The sequence below is a fragment of the Arvicanthis niloticus genome, chromosome 4 (assembly GCF_011762505.2).
Source record: "Arvicanthis niloticus isolate mArvNil1 chromosome 4, mArvNil1.pat.X, whole genome shotgun sequence".
Taxonomy (NCBI): Eukaryota; Metazoa; Chordata; class Mammalia; order Rodentia; family Muridae; genus Arvicanthis; species Arvicanthis niloticus.
In genome coordinates this window covers 100384374-100409768 of record NC_047661.1, presented here as the reverse complement: position 1 = coordinate 100409768, position 25395 = coordinate 100384374, and the positions used below count along the sequence as shown (strand labels likewise).

General features: G+C 39.2%; 1 protein-coding gene across 2 annotated transcripts in view; it reads right to left on the bottom strand.

The window, feature by feature from the left end:
* Pde5a (phosphodiesterase 5A) overlaps window positions 1-25395 on the bottom strand; it is a 120972-nt gene that overhangs the window by 87086 nt on the left and 8491 nt on the right. For both annotated transcript variants that reach the window (XM_034500262.2, XM_034500263.2), the window contains exons 2-3: window positions 16422-17010; window positions 6031-6120 (exon numbers count right to left, since the gene is read on the bottom strand). In XM_034500262.2, coding sequence (XP_034356153.1) covers window positions 6031-6120; window positions 16422-17010 — 679 coding nt within the window. The remainder of the gene's footprint in view (window positions 1-6030; window positions 6121-16421; window positions 17011-25395) is intronic.

Genomic DNA, 25395 nt, shown 5'->3' with positions numbered 1-25395 from the left:
GCAAGAACCAAATGTTCTAAGCTTTCTAAATGAGGCCTCTTCTGAGTGATGGAGCACGCTGCCCATGGGACCCTCAAGTCTGAACTGTCTATGTGAGTTCCTTTAGCTATGGATCCATGATGTAGTTACGTAGATTTCACCTATTGGACTATTCTTCATCTGCTATTCTTAGGAAGGGTCCCTACCCCCCCTGGGAAAGTGGTTACCTTCTTCTCTGACAGTGCACTTGTTTATTACCAAAGTGCTAATGTGGAAAAGGGGAGGAGCTTCAGCATCCAGCCCAGAACAAACAGAAACTGCTCCCAGCAAGTCTATTTTGTTTCTAAAACAAACCTACAAGAAAGAGCATTGCAGGGGAGTAAGCTCGGGGAACAATTGTTTTTAAAAGCTGGCCAGCTCTTTAAGAAGACTAAAATAGACCTAGACCAACTGACAGTCCACTAATAAACCTTGCCGAGTTTTGTAATTATATTTTCCTTGGAAATGAAGGGTTAGAGGCATACCACTCTAACATTTTATTTGTACTGAATCTTCTTGTCAAATCGGAAATTTTCTCCGTTGTTACGATGGGCATAGATCACCGGATCTTCAGTCTCTACCTTCGCGGTGCAGCAAGTAATGACATGATCTTGGGAGCAGGTGTTTCCTCCTGAAAGGCTGCAGACAAAGGCACAGATGGACACAGCAGCAGGCTCTTGGTCTGGCTCTGTAAAGTCTCAGCTTCCTGGTCCAGCATTTTATGCAAATGCTGGACCCATTTAACATCCATCTCGTACAGAATTGCTCCTGGTCCACAAGCCCCCTCACTCTGAATGGAAAAATTAAAAAGCATGTATTTTGCTTGCTTCTTTTAAAAATGTATCGTTGTTGTTGTTCTTATTTGCTTTTTTGAGATAAGGTCTCTCTAGGTAACCCAGGCTAATCTTGGACTGATATTCCTCCTGTTTCTGGCTTTATAACGCCAGACTTATTTATTTCCTAATTATTTTTCACCTCCCTTTTGCTTAGAAAAATATCAATATATATCTCTTTATCAAATATATATATATATCAATAATTCAATCATTACTTGTCAAATAAGACTCAGTGTTAAAAAAAAAAAAACAAGTGAGAATTGTTTAAATTGTCAAACATAGGCCATACAAAGATTAAACTCTAAAAAGCATTTACTTTTGTGCCTTGTAGTTTGAATGATGAGTTTTTCGTGCCTTATTGTGTGACGTGGGTGTGTGTTAAATAGCTTTAATTCATCCAAGTATTTATCTCTTGGGAATCTGGTTAGAAACTGGCAGATGCTCTCTTCAACATTGCATTATTTGGTAATAATTATTCGGTCCTGCCTTCTGTCTCCTACTCGCCCCTCCCTAGGTGATCCACGGAGATCAAGCAGCAGGAAGTCCCAAGTGATGAATCCCTGCATGAGAGTTAGTATCTAGGTTCAGTCCCTATAAATACAAAGGAGAGCTCATTTCTAGTACTGTTACAAGGAACAATGCTTTGGGGAAGGGCAGTGCTGCAGAAACAGACCATCTGGTCCAGTGGCAGCTGGATTCTCTGTACTCCTTTACTAAACATAAGAGAATTCTGTCTGCTTACATAAATAACTAATGCAAGTGACTAAAATAAGAACTGTCTCAAGTGCCTTTGCCTGAAAAATCCAGAATTAAGTCTGAATGAAACTTAATAGCAGGTCTGAAAAGCACACTTGCATTTTTTTTTCTTCCACTTTGCTCTGTAGGCATACCATGATTGCTCTCTGGGGCACGTGGGCCCAGCTTAGTGCAAGAACTCTCTCGTAACTCTTCTGTGCCTGGGAAAACTCTGCCTATGGAGTCTTCTTATGGTACTAGAGAATGTGTCTCTCTGCCCCTCCCTTCTTTGAAAGAATCTTAGTGTTAAGTGACTTAGGCCCTAATACTGAATGGTCATCAGAAGACCATCAGATCCCTGGGCTGTGACCACAGGACCAAATCAGGGTCCCTCCCGCCCCTTCCCATGAAGAGCCACAGAAACTGACATAGTGGAATGTCAGTCATTTAGTTTCCGTATTGTGACTGCACAGTCCAAAGGTGTGTTTGTGGGTGTTGGTTTGAAGTTCCTAGTTATGTGACCAAGACCCTTGAATGTTCCAATTTAGTTTCCTGGTCTGTGACGAGGGCATGAGATGCGTGCTTCCAAGGGTGTTATGAAAATGGCAGACCCCTAGAACAATTGCCACAGTATTTACTCCAGAAATATCACACATGGCAACTGCCTTCCCCAAGTCCTACTTCACACTGCTTAATTGCTCTCATACACAACTGGACAGATCTTCTCTCTTTTGATTGACTTTTGTCCTTTGGCCATTCATTTGCCTCTGACTAACAGCTCTCTGACCTTTCTGAAATAGACTATTTAGCTTCCTCAAGCTCCTCTGGTTGTTTCTCCACTATTAACCCTATCTTTAGAAAGAATAGAGAGAAGAGGGAGAAATATAAAACCTTACTCTCTACATTGTAATGAATAGCCACGATCCCAGATTCCAAAATGACACTGCTATATCCATTACATCAATGGATTATAGTGTAATATTATAACATTATTGAAAGGAGCTACTGAAAATTTTAATTTGCTAAAATTTCACACAAGAACAAGAGGCTGGGCTGGCAAGATGGCTCAGCAAGTAACATGCAACTTCTCTAGCCACACAACTGCCAAGGCTATTTCCCTTGGGAAAAAAAAAACACTGTCACTAAAAAAAAAAGGTATAAAATATTTTATAAACAAGAGATAAATGGTAATTTAATAACCATAGTTCTTTTAGGTCCTCTGGTAAATAACCAGAATGGAGCTAGCTTATTAGGAATGATTTAAACAAAAAGAAGGTAAATCTACTCAGCCTCAAGTATGAGAAAAAAAAAAAAGACCAGAAGGCCTTGTTTCTTTTAAAGTTAACAGTAAAGGGATGATAAACATAACGACCCAGGCCAGGCTACACCACTATCATCGGGCCCAGCCTGCTGATAGCTAGTGACTGCCTCGGACTCCCCTCATTCCTTCTCTTACAAGTTCCATTATCGCTACTCATCGTGTCATTTCAAAAAGCACTAGATGGTATTTACTGACCATTTCCACAGTGTCACAAAGCACGTCTAGCCTTCTGTCTGTGTGAATACAGCTTTGGGAGTGAGTCTTTTATTTTACACACACACACACACACACACACACACACACACACACACACACACACACCCGCTTTGCAGAGAAGAAAAGTGAAGCTCGAAGGGATTAACCCCATTAGTCATACAGGAAGCACTAAGATGAGAATTAAGCTCTAAGCAAACAATCTTTACAATTATTCTAAAAGACTCTCTGAGCTCGCCTATAAATTTTCATTTAAGAAAACTTGAGAGACTTCCGGTAAGTTGGCAGTCGAGAGGCTATCTTGATAAAGAAAAAGAGTAATAATTAATAAGAACACAATTTTTTACACTGTTCCAAAGACAGAGAAGAGCTTTGGAAATTCACAAAGGCGATGACAGAAACATGTGGAGGAAAAGATTGGCAACTCCACTGAAAGGAAGTAAACCATGTCAGACAGCTCCAGCCAGGCTCCCCGTAGCAAAGGCAGCAGAAGCCTCAACCCAAAGGTGAGTGGAGCCAGGAAGTTCTGCCCTCAGGACAAGCCACAGCTTCACAAACCCCAAACCAGTTGTGGGTTTTAGTCAAATAGTGATTCCTCAAGCAGAAGGTCAGGACTAGAGAAAGCCAGCAGTATCCACTCAGCCGCTGCATGTGACTCAGAGGGCATTGGTCAGGCACACCCTAAAAAACGAACCTACCAATTAAAACTTAGCTATCCTAAGGGCCTGACAACGAGGAATAACCACAGGTCTGGGAGCTTTAATTTAACCAGCAGTAGCCCAAAATGTGAAGCCCTCTAGGAAGCAATAATGGGGAAGAGGGGGACCAGACACTGACAGGAGAAAATGGACCATTAGCAGCAGGAGGCTAGCCTCAGGAAGTGAAGTGCATGGGCAAAGGGAGTCCTGACATAGCTCTAGGGAAAGGGATGTTTCTCTAACTGAGGCCAGCAAGTTAATCACTCTGCATCCACCTATTTCCCTTCAATGCTGTGGAATATGAGAACTGTAAACCTCCAGGAGTCTTCTTGACATTCACAGTTACAGTCCTCCAGCAGAATGACACTGAATTTGGTCTCAAAAGCACAAACCTCAGTACTATGGTTGCTTCTCAAATTCATTCTGGAGACACATCCTAACTAGGGGGACACCCTAACTAAAGCTTCATGGCCTAGGAAGTCTCGGGAGGGTAGGAGAACTGGCCCAGCCCACAGGCTGCAAAGTTAAATGTGCCTGTAAGAGGAAAAGAAAGGATGTTATTAAAATGAAGATAGCTCTGGTTGACACTAGACCCTTGTGGGATGTGAATTCAATGAGGATAAACTATAGGAAAGGCATGAGTTTATATTCCACTGTCCCAGTGCCCACACAGACAATTCTCTGCTAGAGTTGAGGTTAAGACAGGCACAAAGCTTATAGAAACCTACAGTGGCCTTTGAATCTCTGAGGAGCTCGTGGTGGTTAGAATCAGAAATGTCACCCATAGGCTTGGGTATTTGAACATTCAGTCCCCAGTTGGTAGTGTTACTTATGTAGGATCCAAGGAGGTTAAGTATGTCAGTGGAGACAGTCACTGGGAAGTCATAGCTCTGCCCCACTTCCAGGTCACTCTCTGCTTTGTGCTTGAATATGAAGATGTGATCTCTCAGCTTCCTACTCTGGTGAAAACCTGCCATGCCTCTCTCACCACTGTAGACTGACTCTCCCTCTGGTAACACAAACCAAAATAATACTTCTCCCTTACGTTGTCCTTGGTCAAGATGTTTTATCATAGCAACAGAAAAGCAGTTAACACAGACATTCTGGTGTTAAAGGTCAATTTTATATATTCTCCTCTTTTAGAGAACCCAGACAGCCCGTATAATTATTTCTGAGTACATCTGTGAGAGTGTCTCAAGAAGAAATAGCACCTGAATCAACAGACTGGTGAAGAAGAGTCTTGATCCACCAAGGAGAGTGGGCACTGTCCAATCCACTCAGGATCTAGGTAGACCAGATAGCCAGAGGCACAGGCTATTTGTACTCTTTCTTAGAGTTGTGTTGGCCAGTCTCACCTCCATACATCAGAACTCTAGGACCTAAGGCATTTGGATTTGGTCTTACTCAGCAGCCCCCAAGGTTTTCAATCCTTAATTACACCACCCACTAAAATACTTCTCTGGGTTAATGAAGGAAGGCAATGACCTTCAATTATATTGGACAACTCCCATAATAAATCTCAGCTGTCTTTATATACATCCTATTGACTCTCTTTATCTGGAAAACCATGACTCACCCACCTGGTGATCTTTCAGAATGCCCTGGTTGGTTGTAATGTGAATTCAGATTTGAGAATGCACAATTCAAACATTTGGTTTAATTGACAATTTACTATTTTTTTCATAGAAATGTAAAATAAAGAAGAGACTGAGTGCTAACAGAAGCCAAATCTTCTAGCTAGGTAAAATATAAAATATTTGCACTTATCTGTTATAATTTTCTATCTAAACCTATGTCGTTGAAATTGCATGGAAATCCAAAGAAATAACTGATAATGATAGCATCTGGAGGACCATTTATGAAATAAACATTATTTAGGCAATAGCATACAGTGTGAAATAAAACCATTAGAATCATAACATAATGACATATATAAGATAGAATAAAACACTCCAACTGCAGAGGAGAGATAGAAAGTGAAATGTACACAATTTGTTTCCCAATAGTCATGGGAAAGTCTCTATTTACCATTCAACGTTATAACTACAGTTAAAAAATATCAAAAAGAATATTGAAGTATTTATATATTCAAATTAAACAATGATTTGTCAGTATAGTATTATTTCATACATATGAGAGTAAAGAATGTTTTTCAAAATAAAAAGAGATTTCTAAATGACCTCTTATATAAAATGAAAAATTGGCTTACCTCTTCCCTGTGGTTCTTAATTGGCATACAAAGGATACTTTGTGTCTTGTAGCCTGTAATTTGGTCAACTTCTGCATTGAACCGGGGATCCTGGGAAGGAAAGAGAAATTCAATTTATTGGTTGGCCTGTACAAAGATTGATTTGATTTTTCTCATGCATTAGATTAGAGAAATCTAACCTTTGACTTACCTTGTTACTATTGAGTAATGATCTTATCACTGTGAAAGGCATTAAATCATGTAAGCCTATAGCATCTGACAGAGATGAGTTTCAGGGCTATTCTGGGGATTTGTAGTCCTTATGAAAAGTAAACACCCCAAACCCAAAACAAGATTTTGACAATAGTTCAAAAATAAATGACATACAAAATATTTAGAGAGTTTTATGGTTGAAGGAAAGTAGCCTCTTTGACCCTCTAACAAAAGTTTTCTGTCCCCATTTGTTTATTCCTAAAACCTTCCCAATAAACGACTTAATGTCTTTTGTAAGGACTGTTTTATGCATCCACCCTGTCCTTCTGAAGCAGGAGAGTAAGATATGGAAACCATAGGAAATGGCAAAGAAGAGACTCGTCCTACAGTCCGGCTAAAACCCCTTGCCAGCCAAGTGAACATCTCCAATTCTGGCACAAACGACATTTTCCATAAAAGCTGCTGGTATAGAATTAACATTCATTTCATATACAGCTACCTTAAATTAAAGTAATGATGACCTAGGCCTGAATGTGTATGATTTTAGGAAAGGCCTCAACCCTTTTCCCCGGGGGGGCATGGCCATGTAATCTGTTAACATTGTTTATACTAAGGATACATTCCTTCATCCCTGTAGATTAGACTCTTACCTTATCAGCTGTGTCCTGAAGCTGCCCAGCAAGACCCACTCAGTGACCTCATTGAGGTTCCTTAGCAACTCTTTAACGATAGTACCTTCAAACCCCACCCCAATCCTCTACGTGACTGGTTAAGACCCAAATGAGCCCAACTCTTCTTTGGGTGATCCATGCCCGCACTCTTGAACATGTCTTACTTTCTTCTGAGTGCCTCTAGTTCTCTTAACCCTTATACTGAATCGCACTTACAGATAGCTTTCTTAAACCTCAACTCTGCTTCATAAACCAGCTAGTCCCTTTCTCCATCAAAGCAGGATGCTTGTGTGTTTTTAAAGTCTAAGGAAAGTCTTCAGAGTGCTGAGGTTCTCGGCAAGGAGAAATGCCTCCTCCCTCTGCCCTCCCAAGTGCTGACACTTCTGTATTGGGTCTCAGTAAGGATTTTTGTTTGTTCCTGAATTTCCTTGTGTGTGTGTGTGTGTGTGTGTGTGTGTGTGTGTGTGTGTGTGTGTGTATGCACATGAGAGCAGGTGTCCACAGAGACCAGAAGGCACCAGTCAGGACCGTTGTGAACTCTCTGCTCTGGGTGATGGCAACTGAACAAACCCCAGCCCTCTGTGTGTGCAGCAGCTGCCAAGCCCCCCTCCCCATCTCTCTCTCTCTCTCTCTCTCTCTCTCTCTTTCTCTCTCTCTCTCTCTCTCTCTCTCTCTCCATCTTTTCTTTTTCTTTTTTAAAGCATGGGGATGCAGATCTAAGAATAACAAAGGATGTGAAGAAAGTGTCAAGGTTCTAAACGTGGATCAAATCAAGGTTCAAGGCAGTTTTCCATCATTCCTTAGATTAGCAAGATCTATAACTGAGCTATGAATTATGTGAAAGTTTTTTAAAGCTCTCTCTTTCATCCATCGCTGTCTTCTTCATACTTGGTAGTTATTAATAACTGGGAGAATCATAATGAATGATACTATCGTTATCAGATGTGGTCATTTGTACCTCTGCGATCCTCAAAGCAAGCCTTGTTCATTAGGACTGAAATCATTAGAAAAGAAAATCAGGTCTAAGCATGTATGGTCCGGTTAGAATGGAAACACTCCCTCCAAAGCATCCGTCCTGAGTGAGTTCTGTCCTTCACCTAATAACTGTCTCCTTGCTCTAGAAGCTGCATCTGGAACTCCCCTCGGGACTGCGGAATATTCACTCAGGAAAGCCCTCATCTTCTGAAGGTCATTTCTATTTTTTCTTTAAATTGGTCTAAAGTCAGGCAAAGCCAAATCTGTGCACGAAGTAGGTAATTACACCAGATTCTATTAAATGGGGTCAGAAATGAGGCCAATTTTCTCAAGGGGATAGCACTGAAGTTAGCTTAAAAGATAACTTCAAAGGAAAAGATAAATCAATGTAAATATTTCACATTACAAACACCACTACATTCTTTCCCCCCGACCCCGGCAAATAGGCACTAGGTTTTACTCAGATGCACAGGAAGTGTTCGCTAAATGTTTCTAGTAAAATAGTTCCTATTTTAGCTTTGCATATCCAGACATTTTTATCTTTAGACTTCACTGTATCTAAGGAAAAGTGGAAAGATGGTGATGGTGATGGGTTAAAGAAGTAAAATTTTACAATTAGTGAATTATTTTACATAATACTAAATCAAATGTGGAGAATAAAATGTATCTTTTGTTAGTGGATGGGGGAATCACAAACCCAGTTTATAAAGAAGAAGATTTAACTCAACCATTTAATCAAGGCAGTAGAGTTTGTGTCTACACACCAAAATTGCAACACGAACACAGGATAGCAGGTTGGTGGAACTTATAGGCTGACCTATCTGGGCTGGGGTAGCCAAGCACCAGACAGGGTCAGGAGCTTTCTCCCTTCCCCCATTTTTCAGCCTCTGTGTTCCCTTCGGACTGTTTCTGAGTTTTAACAAAAGGTGTAGAGGCTTGCTGAGTCCTGTTAACCATCTTATCAAACGACTGAACCTGACAAGGTTACAAGACTCTTACTGTGACAATATGAAGGGCTGTGGGTTGCCTGAGATCCCACTTGAGGCTGGTGTGGGGATAGAGAGCATCCTGGTGGGGCTGACATCTTAACATATAGGTTGTGTGCCTCCGGGTAGTTTTAGAGTTAAACAGGAGTGTAAACTTCCACCTCACGTTGGAGAATTTAGAATTAGTTGTTTGGAAAACCAAACAAGGTCTCAAGATTAAACATCCGTGGGTATTCTTACCATAAGAGCCTAGCTTCAGTCTATTCAAGAAAGACAGTCTAAAAACAACTGCCCTGTACTCCTCAAAAATATATACATCAAGACAGATAAACACATAGTGATAAACTTTTAGTTTGGAAGGAGACACGACAACTCTATGCAAATTTTGATCCAAAGTTGCATCCTGATTGGAAAGAAAAATAACTGTACAAGGAATATTTAACAGGATAATTGAAAAAAATTGAGCATAGATTGTGAGAGGTTTTGTACACATTAGATAAATAGCATTGCATCACTGTCAAATTTTCTGAATTTGATCATTTGTTGTCTGTAGAAGAATGTTCTTCCTGAAGATCACAAATGAAGGTTTGGTGAGACGGCTCGGTGGATAGAGGTTCCTGTTACTAAGCCTGGAAACCTGAGTTCAATCCTTGGGGCTCATGTGGTTAGAGAAACGACTCCCACAAAAGGCTCCCTGATGAAGCAAAGCAGGAAAGACAAGTGGAGAGTGGGAAAAAAAAAACAGTATGTGGATATATCTTATACTGATCTGTGAATTCAAAATACAGATGACAGAAAACAAAAACAGAAGCACTAAAGAATTGCCAAGTAAGGCTCATTTTCTCCAAGAATGGCATTTTAAAGATAATGCCTAAAATTAGAGCAATGTCCATGGCCAGACAGAGACCCAGCAGTTCCCAGCCTGTGCTCCCTGGGGGCACAGTAACACCACAAGAACCGTGATTTATCTAAATTGAAGCATCTGCTGGTGCTCTTTCCTTTTCTAATATTTATTTTGGAAATAACTGCCCTCATTACTCATGAGGAACCTGCCACAGAGACTTCATACTCCTTTAAAAAAGGAACTTGATGAGTCCTTCAGTAGAGACTGAGGACCAGAGAGTGAGAGAAGTTGATCTGTTCCTCTGGAAAAGAGGGAAAGGGAAGGACGAGGCAAAGGCTGGAGGCCGTTACCACAGTTACGTGGTGACAGTGGCATAAATGGTGACATGACTCCTCGCTAACACCATTTACACTCTGCTGAAATCAAGGTCCACGTGGAGTGGTTGTCATGCAGAAACAGAACCTGAGTGTTTGCATTCAAGTCAATTCAGGAGAGAGGCAGGAGTTTTAACAATAAGAAGCCTTGCAACATAAAAAAAAAAAATCACGAGGAGGTTGTATAATATAAAAACCTTCCTTAGAAAATGGACCAGCTCAAGGTGGTCTTGTGTAGGTACTGGACATTCTGTTATTATGATAACATAGCTTATTAAGTCAGTATCTTACAGATACTGATGTTTCCTTACCTTCTTATTGATAAATGTTTTGCTATTGTCTTACTATTGATAAATGTGCCACAACGGAGAAGTTTCCCCAACTAGGATGTCATAAGACCTCATCAGTCAGTGGTTAAACCTCTCCCAGCAGCTAATCCTCTCCTTGGTGTTAGTCACAGTCCAACAGAATCACTGGGCTAAGACGAGGACATTGACTTACACTGGAAATATGGCAGTGTGTTAGGTTTTTCAGTATTAACTGTATTTTCACATTTGGGTTATTTTAGATAATTTTCTGTGGTGAACTTTTAGATAGTCACTCAGATGTTGATAATGTCTCACAACTGAAGTAGCCATGAAAATGTAAGCGTTTTTCTCAGAGTCAACACAAGCGCTACTATAGTTCATGTCCACCTCTTGGATTTCTTCAGCATCATAACCTTTAGAGTGTTCGGTAGCCAGGTATCATTAAGGAACAAACATACTGACGGTGGTGCCACTGAAAACTACAAACCCAGCTGTCACCTGCAACAGGAAAGACTGAACCTGCAAATTTGGCAGCAATAGAAGAATTGAGGTTCTTGGTTCTTGGAGTCAGCTGCCATGTGATATTATTCACAGCGCTCAGAGAAGTTGAGGGAGAGCTCCTTGAAGACCACGGTTTTTCAAATTCAAAAAGTTGTTTATACACAACAGGGTGGGATGGGCTGGGGAGTGGGTGGGGTGGGGCTGGGGAGTGAGGGGAAAGGATGTGGTGGGGAATGGGGTGTGGGTGTGGGGTGAGGGAGGGTAAGAAGGGGATGTAGTGGGGTAGGATGGGGGTGGGGTGCAAGGTGGGGTGGGGGTGGGATGCAGGGTGGGGTAGAGAGTGGGGTCTAGGAGTGGGGTGGGGGGTATCTTTGGAGTTAAACTACCTGATTATCATACCACATCCCTGCCCCTGATACTCCTTGGGCATCATTATTCATACCCTTTCCAAAACTCCAAACATTCCTGATTCTTTTTCCCATCACTGCCATCTCCTTCCCCTGCCCAGCTCGGCAGATCCTGCTACTGCCTGGGAACTCCACTCCTTTCTTCTCCTCTGTCAGTCTGGAGTAAGGTTCAAAGACTCACTTGCTAGTAGACTGTTAAAAAGATCTATCCTTCCTCCCAGCATCTAGATTTTCTAATATGTTGTATGACTGGGGAGACGATAAATTCATCCTTGTGAAACACACTTTAAGACATTTTCATCGCCCTTCAAAACTTCTTTAATTCCTCCTTTGGTTCTGACTCGATGATACATCCCTCAAGAGTTTGGCAGTTTCCTGGCTGTGCACTCACAGTTCCTTAGCGTCTGCTCAGACTTTGACACTTATAGTCCACATTCCCACTTCCCCCACTCTCCCTCACAATTCTCTCTCCTGCTGGATCTCACCTGGCCCACATCCAAGTCACTCAAATCCTACGTAGTTCCAGGGCCCATCCAAGCATTTCTTTCTAAAAAAAAAAAAAAAAAAAAAAAAAAAAAACCTTTCCCCATCTTCCTCACTGGATGTCATACCTCATCCAGACTATACTTTCCTTGACAGATACAACCAGTTTGAGATCTGATATTCATGCTAAGAATTCTAGTTATCTATTGTATCTAACATAATTTTAATGTAATGAGTATTACTAACTCCTATCTGCCAGGCACTAAAACAGGCAACAGGAACACAGTTGGGCCACCTGTGTGTGCACTAGCACATAGCTAGAACAACTGTTAGGAACTGTAAGCTACCTCATTACTGGTAGCATTTACCCAGTTAAGATGTTTGGTTTAAGAATTATAATTTACGTTAAGGGGTTGCAGAGATAGATCCCTGGTTAAAAGCACTGACTGCTTTTCCAGAGGATCCAGATTAGTTTCCCAGCTCACACATGGAGGCTAACAATTCCTGTCCCAGGGGATCTGATGGCCTACATGTACACAGTACATGATATAGATATAGATAGAGATAGAGACAGAGACAGATATATATAGATAAAACACACATACATCTAAAATAAATAATAAATACCTTAACACATAAAATGCATTTAAATGGAAATTTTGAAAACAAACTAAAAGCCTCTGCTTATCTGTAATAAATGTAGAACTATCAAAACCTTTCATTAAAATACCTCAGAGCCAAAATTTCCATTTAAAAAGAACATATGCATAAGTTTATTTATTTAAAAGGGAGGGGGGAGGCCTCTGGGACCCGAGAGCACTGTGTGACCAAATTTCTAGCTCCAGAGGCCTTTAGGACCAATGCAAGGGCAGGGCTTCAGCTCCTGAGTGCTCAGGGTCCCGAGAGACAGAAGCTTGGCTTTAGTGGTATCTGAGTTCATTGTGGGTGTGGGATTTTGACACTGGGGTTCCAGTAGTCCCTAAAGGACCAAGAGACTATTCTGCTGTGGTTGGGGTTACTTTGGGCCTATGACTCAAACGACAGCCTCCACATACTAGAAAGACTTCAATGAGTATCTGCCTCCAGGAAGTTCACAAAATCAAAGGGGTGACAAAGTTTTTACTGCATCTGGTGGCTTTGGGGTTCAGTGTGCACATGGTGCTGTCGGCACATAGCTAGCACAGTATCACCTCAGAGGCTCCATTTGACAGTCATCACCAAGTTCCACCAATCCTGTAGCTGTAGCTTATGCAAATATCCCTCATAGAACAAAACATTCACATAGATTCTTACCTAAGGGAGATAAGAGCTGAAAGACAAACTCAATCCAAGAGATAAGCAGACAGGGCAAAGCAAATTCTACAACGACCACCCATGGCCCACTGACTCCCAACCAATCCTCAGCTGACCAGCTCCCCTTTAGAGAATCTAACACCACAGAGAGAGCTGAGACAACTGAGGAAAAATTCAGTCTTACTTCAAAAAGAATTAATAACCACGTAGAAGATTCAAACAAATAGATAGACGAATTAATGAAATCTAAGACCTCAACAAGGCAGTCTCCAAAGTGAATAAAACAGTAAACTGAGGTGAAAAGTCCAAGTATAAAAGAAAATTTCAGGAAGGAGATTGAAACATTGAAAAAGAACTAAGTAGAAATATTTGAAATGAAGGATATGAACAAACAAATAAAAAATGCAACAGGCAGCACCATTAACAAAACAGACTGTGAATAAAGATGAATTTCAAGAATGTAGACAAAGTCAAGACAATAAGGCAAACACACACACACACACACACACACACACACGCAAAATAAGGACTATAAATTGGTGTTTTAAAGAATTCTTGGATACATTCTAGAGTCTCAACCTGAATATTCATAGTGCTAAAGAAGAAAAAATAAAATTAAATAAAATAGACTATTTATAGTGAAATAATAACAGCAAACATAAAGAAAGAAATGGACTTCTAAACAGAAGATTATATATACATATCCAAACAGAATGAAAAGAAAAAAAAAACTCTTCAGAAAACATCATAGTTTTACATCATAGGATGTAAAATTAAAAGTAAAGAAATAATTATAAAATCAGCATGAGAACATCAGTCACATAAAAAGGCAGAAAAACTATCAGAATTAATCCCAGAATTTTCAGAAACCATAAAAGTTAGAATAACATGAAGTTACATATTTCAAGTTCTGAAAGCAAATAACTGTAAATCAAGAATGCTATACCCAGCAAAGTTATTTTTCAAAATTTCTGGAGAAATTGGGGTATCTCCAAACACAAACAATATGTGACAACCAAGCCAGCACTGAAAGAAATTCTCCTGGAATATTTTACAGGGAGGAAGAGGAAAGATATCTTCCTTTAGAAGAATGCATGGCGGACAGTGGTGGCGCACGCCTTTAATCCCAGCACTTGGGAGGCAGAGGCAGGCGGATTTCTGAGTTTGAGGCCAGCCTGGTCTACAGAGTGAGTTCCAGGACAGCCAGAAATACACAGAGAAACACTGTCTCGAAAACAAACAAACAAAACAAAACAAAAAAAAAAAAAAAGAAGAAGAAGAAAAAGAATGCATGGAAGTTGGAAGTTTGCACTCCATGAAAGGAGCAGAAAGACAAAATAGACTTTGACAAAGAATCTCAGCAAATCCTCAAAACTAATGGAGGAAGAAAGGAAATGCCAATGGCACAGAAAAACAGAAAAACACCTAGCAAATTCATAGATAATAGCAAACCCTTTCCTACAATAACTTTAAATATAAATGGCCTAAACTCACAACTTAAAAATGCAGACTAATGAAATTGATTTAAAAAGAACAAGAACCAATTACATATTGTCTATTTAAGAAACACAATTAACAAGCAAAGATATCCAAAAGATTATATCAAAATATGGTGAACAAACTACTAAGTAAATGGAAAATAAAAACAGGCAGACTTAGGTATCCTTATTTTAAAGTAAATGTCAAATCAAAACCAATTGAGATAAATACGACACTATATATTAATACAGGGAAGAATTTATCAAGATTTCTAAACATGTATGCAGCAATATGGGAGGCTCTACTTTCATAAAACAAACATTATAAAGCATAAAAGGGCATGTAAGCCTTGGAATAATAATAATGGAGAACTTTGAAACTCTACTTTTATTTTTAGAAGTCTTCCATACTAAAAGCAAACAAAGAACTTTTCAGCTACAACACACTACCTGCCAATCAACTAGACTTAACATTATATATATTAAATATGAATTATACATATATTTATAATATATGTTTATATTACATATAAAATATATTTTTATATACACTATTCCATACAACAAGCAGAAAATATACATTTTTAACAGCATATGGAACTTTCTCCAAAATCAATCATATTATAGAATAAAAATCAAGTATCAGCAAGTAATAAAAAAAGAAATATCAAGACAATCCCTTGCATCCTATCAGATCACAATATAATTAAAGTAGAAATCAACAAGAAAAAGTATAAAAACTACAAGACACTTGGAAACTAAACAATACAAGAAATTACTTCATTCAGTGAAGACAGTATTATCCTGACATCAAAACTAGGTAAAGGCACAGTAAGAAATTAAAAAAAAAAAAAGGATAGATAGATAGACAGAAAGAAAACTAAAGACCAAAATCTTTGCTGAACACATATGCAAAATTCAACAAAATACTTACAAGTTGAATTTAAAAACACATTAAGATGATCATACATCATAAGGATAGCTAAGTCTGCCTGTTTTTATTTTCTATTTACTTAGTAGTTTGTTCTCCATATTTTGATATAATCTTTTGGATATCTTTATTTTTAAGTTCATTATAATAAAGTAGGGGGTTATACAAATTTAAAGAAAATAGAAAAATAAGAGTAGTTATTGACAATATTTCCAAAGCCAGGGATATAAGAATATAAAGCTTCCTAATATCTTTGCAAATAAAATTTTAATATTAAAAGTTGAGAGACATCCAGCTCTATCAGAATTCTGTCATGACCTAATGGCAACCATGTTGAAGCCCCCAAGTGTATCATCTGAAAAAAAAAAAAGAAAAGAAAAAGACAAGCAAAGATGGAAGGAAAGAAAACCAAACTCTGGTATCAATGGGGCTTTCAAAAGATGGCAGTGACTTCTTGAATGCATCCTGAACGAAGGAAAAAGATGACAGGCTTATTATTTATTTATTTTGATAAGGTTTATTTAGACCTATCATTTTAGAACCTCAGTTTAAAATCACAAAGCTCAGATAGAGATCAGTACATTATGTATAATCATCATGCTCACATTTTATTTAATGGGAAAAGAAAATATTTCCCTTTGGCCCTGCCTTGGACTAAATTACTCGGGAAGAAAAACTGGCATTGACAAGCTAGCAATGCTCCTATCCTACACTCTTTGCTCTTTTTGTTTGTTATTTTTTAAAATCTCCTCAATTCCCTGAGGGCTAGAGATTCAGTCCAAGACTTTGCACACAAGCAATCCACCACTGAGCTACAGCCCTGGCTACATTCCAGTTTTAAATAACTATGCAAATGATGGCATCTCAATTTCCCACATTCCCACCATTCATTCACAAGCATTGTTTGATGTTCTAACCATACTTTCCTCCCCACCATCCCCTACTTACCTCATAAGCATCTTTGATGTTCAAGGGCTCACCGAAAGCTGCCACATGTCCCACAATGCCTTTGTTCCACTCTAAACGGATACAGTTATTTGAAGCTTCCTCCAGTGTTGAACCTTCAGCAACATCAAAGAGGCGGCTGATGAGAAATTTGTCTTTAGAGCTGTCCTCACAGACAAGGAACAGGGAATATCGATCGGCAGAAATGAGTCCATGGATATGCAAAAAAATTTTGTGACACAAGGCTGTGACATCCAAATGACTGGAAATATCTTTGACTAGCTCCAAGAGTCTTGAGCACTGGTCCCCTTCATCACTATCAAATCTTGGGGGGGTTAGTGGCATCTGTTCCTTTTTTCCTGAGTCAGAGAGAAAGCTCACGGTTCCCTCAGAATCCTTGACAACAATGGGTCTAAGAGGTCGGTCAAATTCAGAGGCAGAGATTTTTCTGGCTGGTGCTCCAGGGGTGGTATTATCTGCATGAGGACTTTGCTGCAGAGAGCAGGAGCAGGACTCAGTGTGGGCTCGGATGCCTTCCTTGCACACAGGGATGTTGTGAACTCTCTCTGAAAACCATGCATTAACCATGTCTCTGCAGGACAAAACATGTAGACATGTTAAATATTTGAAGGAAAAGGGTACTGTCTTTTAAAGCTGCCAAAAACCCTGTCAATGTATGGTTATAGTCACTTTCCAATCTTTCTGGATTGTGTGTGTGTGTGTGTGTGTGTGTGTGTGTACATTTCCATGGATGGCAATTTCTTTCTCTAAGCTAAAACTCCTTTTTCATGTAACAAAGAAAATACAAGGGTATTTGACTGTAATGTTATCTGCTGTAGCAAAGACAAGTAGCACCTTAATTCTATCTGATAGCTGGCTATACACAGCATGACACCTACAAAGGAAAACTAGGCTGGCTTTAGCAGTAGTTTGTATATCAACATAAGTAATTTTTGTTGAAGCTGGGTCTGGGGCTCAGTGCTAGAGTGTGTAATTAACAAGACCTAGACCTTGGGTTCTTTGTGGTGGCTTTACTTTGTTGTCTTCTTTAAGGCACAGAAAATTCCTTGGGAGCTTAGCTGTTAGGGTCTTGCCCTGAGGATCCTTCTCCCTTTATTCCACTTTGAATCAAGTCTTTCTTTAATTTTTCTCATCTCTTTCAGCACAATCCTTGATGCCATCATTAAATTTCCTGGTGCGATTTGTCTCCTCAAACTGTACATTTTCTACTTCTTTATTTTTCTTCCCTTTATTTTATTTTTTTGCCCTACTTGTTATTTTTTTTTACTGTAGACCTGCATAAAAGTGATTACTAATAACCATGGGATAGTCAACACTAAGCAGTCTTAAAATATCCTCCACCAAGAAACTAAAACTTTTCGATTTTCCTCAGGCAACTCTGTAGGACAAGGGTAGAATGTAGCCACATTCCTTGCCAAAATATCACAGGAATGCTTTCTATGTAAAGGAATTTTAATTCAGTAACATGGCTGCTCTGGAAAAGGATCACATCCAAAGACCTTGTAGGATTACATGATCTGGCCAGAAAGCACACACACCCTGGTATGTATGCTATATAGTATCACCTGGCTGGAATACAGATAAGCCCTGTACACACCTTTCACACCTAACAATGAAAGGAAAGTTAGTTTGTAGAAGAAAGAAGCCATGCTTGAAAAGCAATGTCTAATTTAGAGGAAGACAAAGTGATGAATCAGGGAAAGATTTGACAGAATGAGTATGCCCAACTCTCATAAAAATAGCACAGAAAAGAGAGGCTACTTAAGAGCAGAGAGAGAGGGGATGGGGAAAAGGTGATGTAGTTGTGTGTGTGTGTGTGTGTGTGTAAGTTTTATTGGGACAATCTGACAGGAACAGATTGCAGAGAGAGAACACTCTACACACAGGTGAAAATAGAACAAGCCAGAAAACAAGGAGTTAAAAAAATTAGAACATACTGCCAAAGTTAGTATGAGGTCAAGCAGAGCAATTCAGTCAGAAGCAGAAAGAAGACAGACTGAATCAGTCAGCTTGGAAGACTAGATGGTAGGGAGGCTAGAAGTTTCCAGGGATATGGGTAGGGAGAGTTAGAACAGAGAAAGGATCATTCTGGGCTCAGCCCAAGCTGTGTATTCACACGACTTTGGTATAATAATCATCTCACCCATCATCTGAGAATATAAAGTAATATTTACACTTCTAGCCCAGCTGTTAATATTGTTCCCCTCTGAAACCTCTTAAACCAGGCCTGCATAGTCCACGCTGCTTTCAGCAGTACTGTCTTCCAAATTCTACTAAGATGCCCCATTAAATCTTGCTTACAGAAATCAAATGCTTTCCTAGTCCAAAATCCCAAAGTCTTCCACATTCCTCCAAAAAACTACCATGGTCAGGCCTGTCACAGCAATAGTCCACACCCTGGTTCCAGCTTCTCTCTTAGTTACTTTTTTACTGCTGTGACAAAACACCACCAAGACAACTTATAAAAGAAGGCATCTAATGTGCAGCTTATGGTTTCAGAGAGTTGGAGTCCATGATGGCAGAGTAAAGGAGTAGCATCTGGAATGGTTCAGAGCTTACAACTTGTCCTGCAAGTTAGGAGCAGAAAGACACACTAATATGGTACGTGTTTTGAAACCTCAACAGGTGACCACACACCTCTTTCAACAAAGCCACAATTCTTAATCCTTCCCAAACAGTTCTACTAACTGGGTCCAATTATTCAAACATGCAACCCTTTGGGACCAGTCTCATTCAAACCAGGCCTGGGTGGTAGTGAGGGCAAGGTAAATCACTTCTACAGCCTAGGATACTATCTCAATTTTCATACCTCTTTCTTGACACTAGGGAATTTTGAGAAATAGTCATTACTTTTTTTTAAAGTATCATTTTATTTAAACGTGATGAGGCAGACATTAACAGCCTTACTTTCTAAACTATGAAAGTAATTTACATATTTGAACTAAATCCATTCTGTGATCTGGGGGCAAAACCAGGTCTCCTATTCCTAGTGCTATGATGCAGAAGAGTATTGATTTACCAAGAGTACCCATCACTGCCTGTCATGAAGAAGGTATCTTATTAATTTAAGCAAATTTGAAAGTCAAAACCAAATTTAAACAATGAAGGCACAAAGAGAATATGATCATTTATGATAATGGATTTTCTAATTCTCTACATTGGATCATAATTAATGCCACATTATAAATATACAATTAAAAAATATGAACTGAGAGAACCCGAAGAAAAAAAGATTCTTGAGGATAGTTTCCTTAAAAAAAAAAAAATCTAGCTGGGCGGTGGTGGCGCACGCCTTTAATCCCAGCACTTGGGAGGCAGAGGCAGGCAGATTTCTGAGTTCGAGGCCAGCCTGGTCTACAGAGTGAGTTCCAGGACAGCCAGGGCTATACAGAGAAACCCTGTCTCGAAGAAAAAAAAAAAAAAAAAAACAAACAAACAAACAAACAAAAAAAAAACCTAATGAAATCCCATCCTGTCTATATTTCTCTGAAAACAGGTCATAATTTATAAATTAAAAAAGCTTTGCATTAAAAAAATACATAATGAGTATATTTGAAAAAATATTTATCCTAAGGGTTTAGACTAACAACATCAAAAATACTGGACACCTAGGTAATGCTGGGTTTGGAAAAAAAACAAGGAATAATTATGTTACTGTTACTGTATTTGAAAGTTAAATTTACTCGGTGCCCTGTATCTCATCTGTACACTTCAGTAATTCTATATTTTAATCTATCATACCAATGAGAAAGCTGCCAAGTTACTAATTTTATCACTTAAAAGTACAGAAAACATAACCACACTGATTCTGCTTCTGAAAACTGGACCTTTTCAAAGTTTTTGGACTAAGTTATGTTAAAACTAGAGCATAAAATTTGCTTTCAAACCTACATTTATACACAGGAGGGCAACCACCCTCAAATTGAAATATTCTTATAAGGGGAGAAATTATTAATTGCTAAAAATTTGGGGGATTATAAGGTTTCAATCTCCAATTCTGAGTTCCAATCATGGCATTTTTTAGTAATGGGATATGTAGTCAATAGTAAGTAACTTTCTTTTTTTGAATTTCAATTTCATCATACATAAAACACAAACCAACCATCCCAACTTCTCTTTTTCACTTTAAGTGTATGGGTGCTCTGTCCACATGTATATTTGTGCACCACGTGTGCCTCTGGCACCTGTGGGGGGCCAGAAGAGGGATCAGATCTCCTGAGACTGCTGTTACAGGAACTGCCATGTGGGCACTGAGAATTGAACCTGGATCCTCTGAAAGGGCAGTCAGAACTTTTGAGCCATTTCTCCAGCCCAGCTCACCCCAACTTCTCCAGAAAGTAAAGGCATATGACTATATCTTCAGTGGAGTAAAAGGTCAGAAATACTAGACCAGCATGAAGGGGATAATTCTAGATCTAACCTCAACACTACACAGATGAGACACCGGCTTGACATGCAAGTCAAAGCAGAAACTACCGTAACTCTGGTGGTCAAGTTAGTACTTTGCAAAAGGTTTTTTATGAGTGATATACAATGAGGGTTTCATTATGGCACATTCATTTACCATATAATGTTATTTTGATCATATTTAGCCCTTCATAACCAACCCTTTCTTCTCCTCTCACTCCTGCTAATCCCTGTTCTCTTCCCAATTAGTGCCTCTTCCTTTGTCAGGATTTCTTTCTTCTCTCCCCACACCCACCACAGTCTCTTTGTGGCCCACTGTTTAATTAGTGTGAGTAGGGGTGGCTTACAGAAGCATGGCTACCTCATCAGTGGTTACACCAGTGAGGAAAACATCTCTTCCTCTTCAGATGAACACAAATCAATGGCCCTGGGAAGGGATGGGGCTTCATGAACCCCTCCCTCCTAACGGTATGAGGATGGGCCCAATCTTGTGCAGCTCTTATGCTGATGATCACAGCAGTCCAGTGCTCAAGAGCAACGGCCAGGTCATATCCACAAAGAAGCCTTCCATAGCACTTTTCCCTTTCTCCAGCTCTTACATCTTCTGTCCCCTCACTGAAGACAGTGCTCCCTGACCCTTGGAGGGGATGATCTAGGTATCCCATGTAGGGCTCAGCTTTCAATAATCAGTTACTTCTCCAACTCTGGAAGTCAAAATGTTTAGTGCTAACAATGGCTGCTGTATGGACAGCTAAGGCCCCAGGGAAATTTATGTTATCCACTGGCCAGAAGGTGGTCTTGAGTCCAGCAACTAAACTCTTTTTGCTCTTCAACCGCTTCCCTTTTAAACAGGAGGGAATTCTCCTGAGTCCTTCATCCTTGACACAGGGTTGATGGGTAAGGCAAATTAGAACATGCATGTGCAAGGAATCCATACCCTCTTCTCTTAAGGTTAGAAACTGAAGCAGAGAAAGCATAGGGAAAATAAGGTCACCAGATACAGGATTTCGTTTCTCCTAGATCCTTGGCATCATGCTAACGGAGAGGATGAACTAAGAAAGGAGCTTCATACAGCTCAGTCAATTAGAAAAGAACAGGACAAGCCCATACAAAAGCGGAGGGATAAGTAAGGTTTGGTATATGTGAACTACATCCATCGTGGACAGTCTTGGCAATGGCCAAAGCAGACACTTCAAGGGTTATCCTTTGGAGAACACTTCTCTTCGGTTTTTTGTTTTTGCTTTTGTTTTCTTTTTGGAGTACCGTTTAAATTACATAACAAACATCTTGGCAAAGGAATGCTCTAAGCACTAATAATTTAGTGTGTGGCTTTCACATACAAGCATATTTTTACTAACTGCCCTTCAAACATGAGAGCAATCAGAAAGCACAGGATTGTGACTTTATAAAGGAAAAATCACCTAAAAGAAAGCTAACCAAGAAAAATGTAATAAAAATGAATGCCTGCGATTCTCGTGTCAACATCCCACCCAAAGGCCCCCTCTCCTCACCAAACCACTCTCCAGTCACTCGCTTCTCTTACTACACACAAAAAATGTTCACCTCATAAATGAGCTGCATCCTACATCCATTTCAGGTGGGAGAATTAGGTTTTGTTATTCAGTTTTTACAGTATGTCTTAAAATAACCAAAGAAAAACTGGAGGGTCTCAGAGTCAATGCTGGCAGTTACTATTTTCAAACTTGTCTACCACAGTTGGTGTTCATGTTCACTAAGCACACACTAAGCACAGAAAACACCAAAAGATCCATACAAGTCAGATGAAAAGAAATGAAATCCAATGGTTATCATCACCAGCAAGCCGTGAGTTCCTGCCTTAAAGGTGACTTGAGTCTTAAATCTCAAGTCTTTTTAGATGAGGACTCTAATTAGGAATATATTATCCTAAGGTTCTATTCTAGAGATGATACTTGGTACCGCAAAATGTTTACGCTGTGATTTAATATAGCAATTAGTGCCTCTGAGAAAATGCTTAGGACATTTTGATTTCCTGAGGCTTTGTGGTGATTTGAATAAAAATGGCCCTCAGGCTCACAATGGAGTCTTACTATTAGGATGTCCGGCCTTGCTGGAGAAAGTGTGTCACTGGGAGAAGGGCTCTGAGCCCTCAGATGCTCAAGTCTGGCCCGTGTGCCACTATGTCTTCCTGCTGCCTGTGGGTCCAGATGGAGAACTCTCAGCTGCCTCTCCAGCACCATGCTTGCATGTTGCCATATTTCCTGCCATGATGATAATGAACTAAACCTCCAACTAAGCCAACCCCAATTAAATGTTTTCCTTTATAATGGTTGCTGTGGTCATGGTGTTTCTTCACAGCAATAAAGCCCTAGACAACACAGGCTTTTTTGTCATACACTCCATGATGCTATAACGGGACCCGATTCCCTCTTCTGACACATGAGAGTAAGTGCACACAGACAGAGCACTTATATAAGTAAAATATATAGACACATAAATCTTTACAAATGTGGCAATAGTTTGGGCAAAAGTGTAAGATGCATTGAATTAGTTGCTTTGTAAGCAGATTTTATCGGATTATATTTTTAACTCAAGAGACCTCTGGAAAAGCAGCCAGTGCTCTTAACTGCTGAGCCATCTCTCCAGCTCCCCAAAAAAATGTTATTAAAGAATTTTTTAAATTGAAAATATATTGTACTAGGTATTTTATAAAGATGTATGTATGTATGTATCATCCTATCATTTATGTATCTATATATTTATGTATCTACACATCTATCTATCTATCTATCTATCTATCTATCTATCTATCTATCTATTGGCATGTGTACCTGAGTATATTCATGCACACCACACACATTCAGATGCACATGGAGACCAGAAGAGTACACAGATCTTTTGGAATTAGAGTTACAATTGTGTGTGCTGTCATCTCTCCAGCCCCAAACTTAGGGTATTTTTGTTCTACTACTAAGACCTAATTGCAATAGCCTGAGATCTAAAATTTCAACCACTTTAAAAAAATGCCTCTAAGATGACATGTTAAAAATTATAGACAAAAAGTCAATTTATATTGGCAAAGGCACCCCATTAATTCATGTGCTTGTATACTAAGAGAGGGTAAGAAAGACACTAACCTCCTCTTGAGTAGGATTCCCCATAACATCAAATCTACAAGCTTTGGCTTTTCTTTAATGATGAACGTGAGTGTAGCATGATATTTAAGGGGCTCTGGTCAACACAGACTCAGGACTGAAACCCAAACCAACTCTTTCAAAGACTATGACATTAAGTGTTTATTTGCTCTCATTGTACAATAAGATATTATTTCCCTCCCATAGTCCAGAAAACTAAATAATTCAACGTGCATAGTGATGATATAATTAGTTGACCATTAAATGTAGTATATATTTTAAATCAATTGACTTTTTTAAATAATAAGAATTTATTCGATTTACTTAAACAGGATAATAACTATTGTCACTTCTTCTGTTTTGTTTGGAAATCATGAAAGCTGGACTTGAGTTTAAGAATCTCTTAGTCTGAGCTCCCCACCAGCAAGAATTACAGGTGTGCGCCATCTTGTCCAGCCCTTCATTTCTTGCTTTTAAGCACTTAATTTGAAAATACCTTTAGGGGCAGGCCACATGGCTCAGCAAGTAAAAATATCTGCCTCCAAGCCTGAGCTTTGATTCCCGGAACCCAGATGATGGAAAGAGAGAAACGATTCCCATAGGTTGACCTTTGACTGCTGTAAACTGACTGTAGTACACTTGTCCACACACACACACACACACACACACACACACACACACACACACTACAATAAATGAAAAAGCACCATTTTTACAGAAATTCTTAATATGCCAAAAAAGAAAAACTTTCAATGTATTTTTAAATGAAAAAATGTATTCCCCACATGAATAGTGAGTGACACCCATATACGACATTACTTTCTGAATCATACAAAAGGTTATGAGCTAAATATTTAATTGAGAAAAACAATTACAAGAATGAATTTGTTTTACTATTACTACTAAAAGGATAAAGTATATTAGAAAATATGCAATAATTAAATCGTAGCAATATTTTATAATATGATATAATTCTTTACTTGAACATATTTTTAAAGTTTAATAAAATGCTATAGGACATTTGGGTATAAAAAATTGGCCATTTTACCTTTTATCCAACTTATGGGAAATACTAAAGGCAAGCTGATGGAGCCCCTGGATTTCAAGGATACTTTCAGAGCAGCTCCTTGGGCAGTAACCTTTGAGAGAGCTTTCTGGGGTGCCTTGTCCAAAACAGAGGAAAAATCTGCAGGTGTGAGCAATCCACAAAACACAAGTGCACGTTCATGTTTATAATTATACTATTAAAAGGTCATGGTTTTGTCCTTCTCCATGTTCTTTATCCACCAGTTGTGTCAATTAATCATTAGTACCTAAAGTAGAAAGAGCCTAGTAAACCCTCAGACTGACTGGGAAGAATGATTGTATAAAAATCTGCTAAAATTATTTGTAGGAAAAAAAAAAACCACAAAAATAACTCCCATAAAAATAATGTT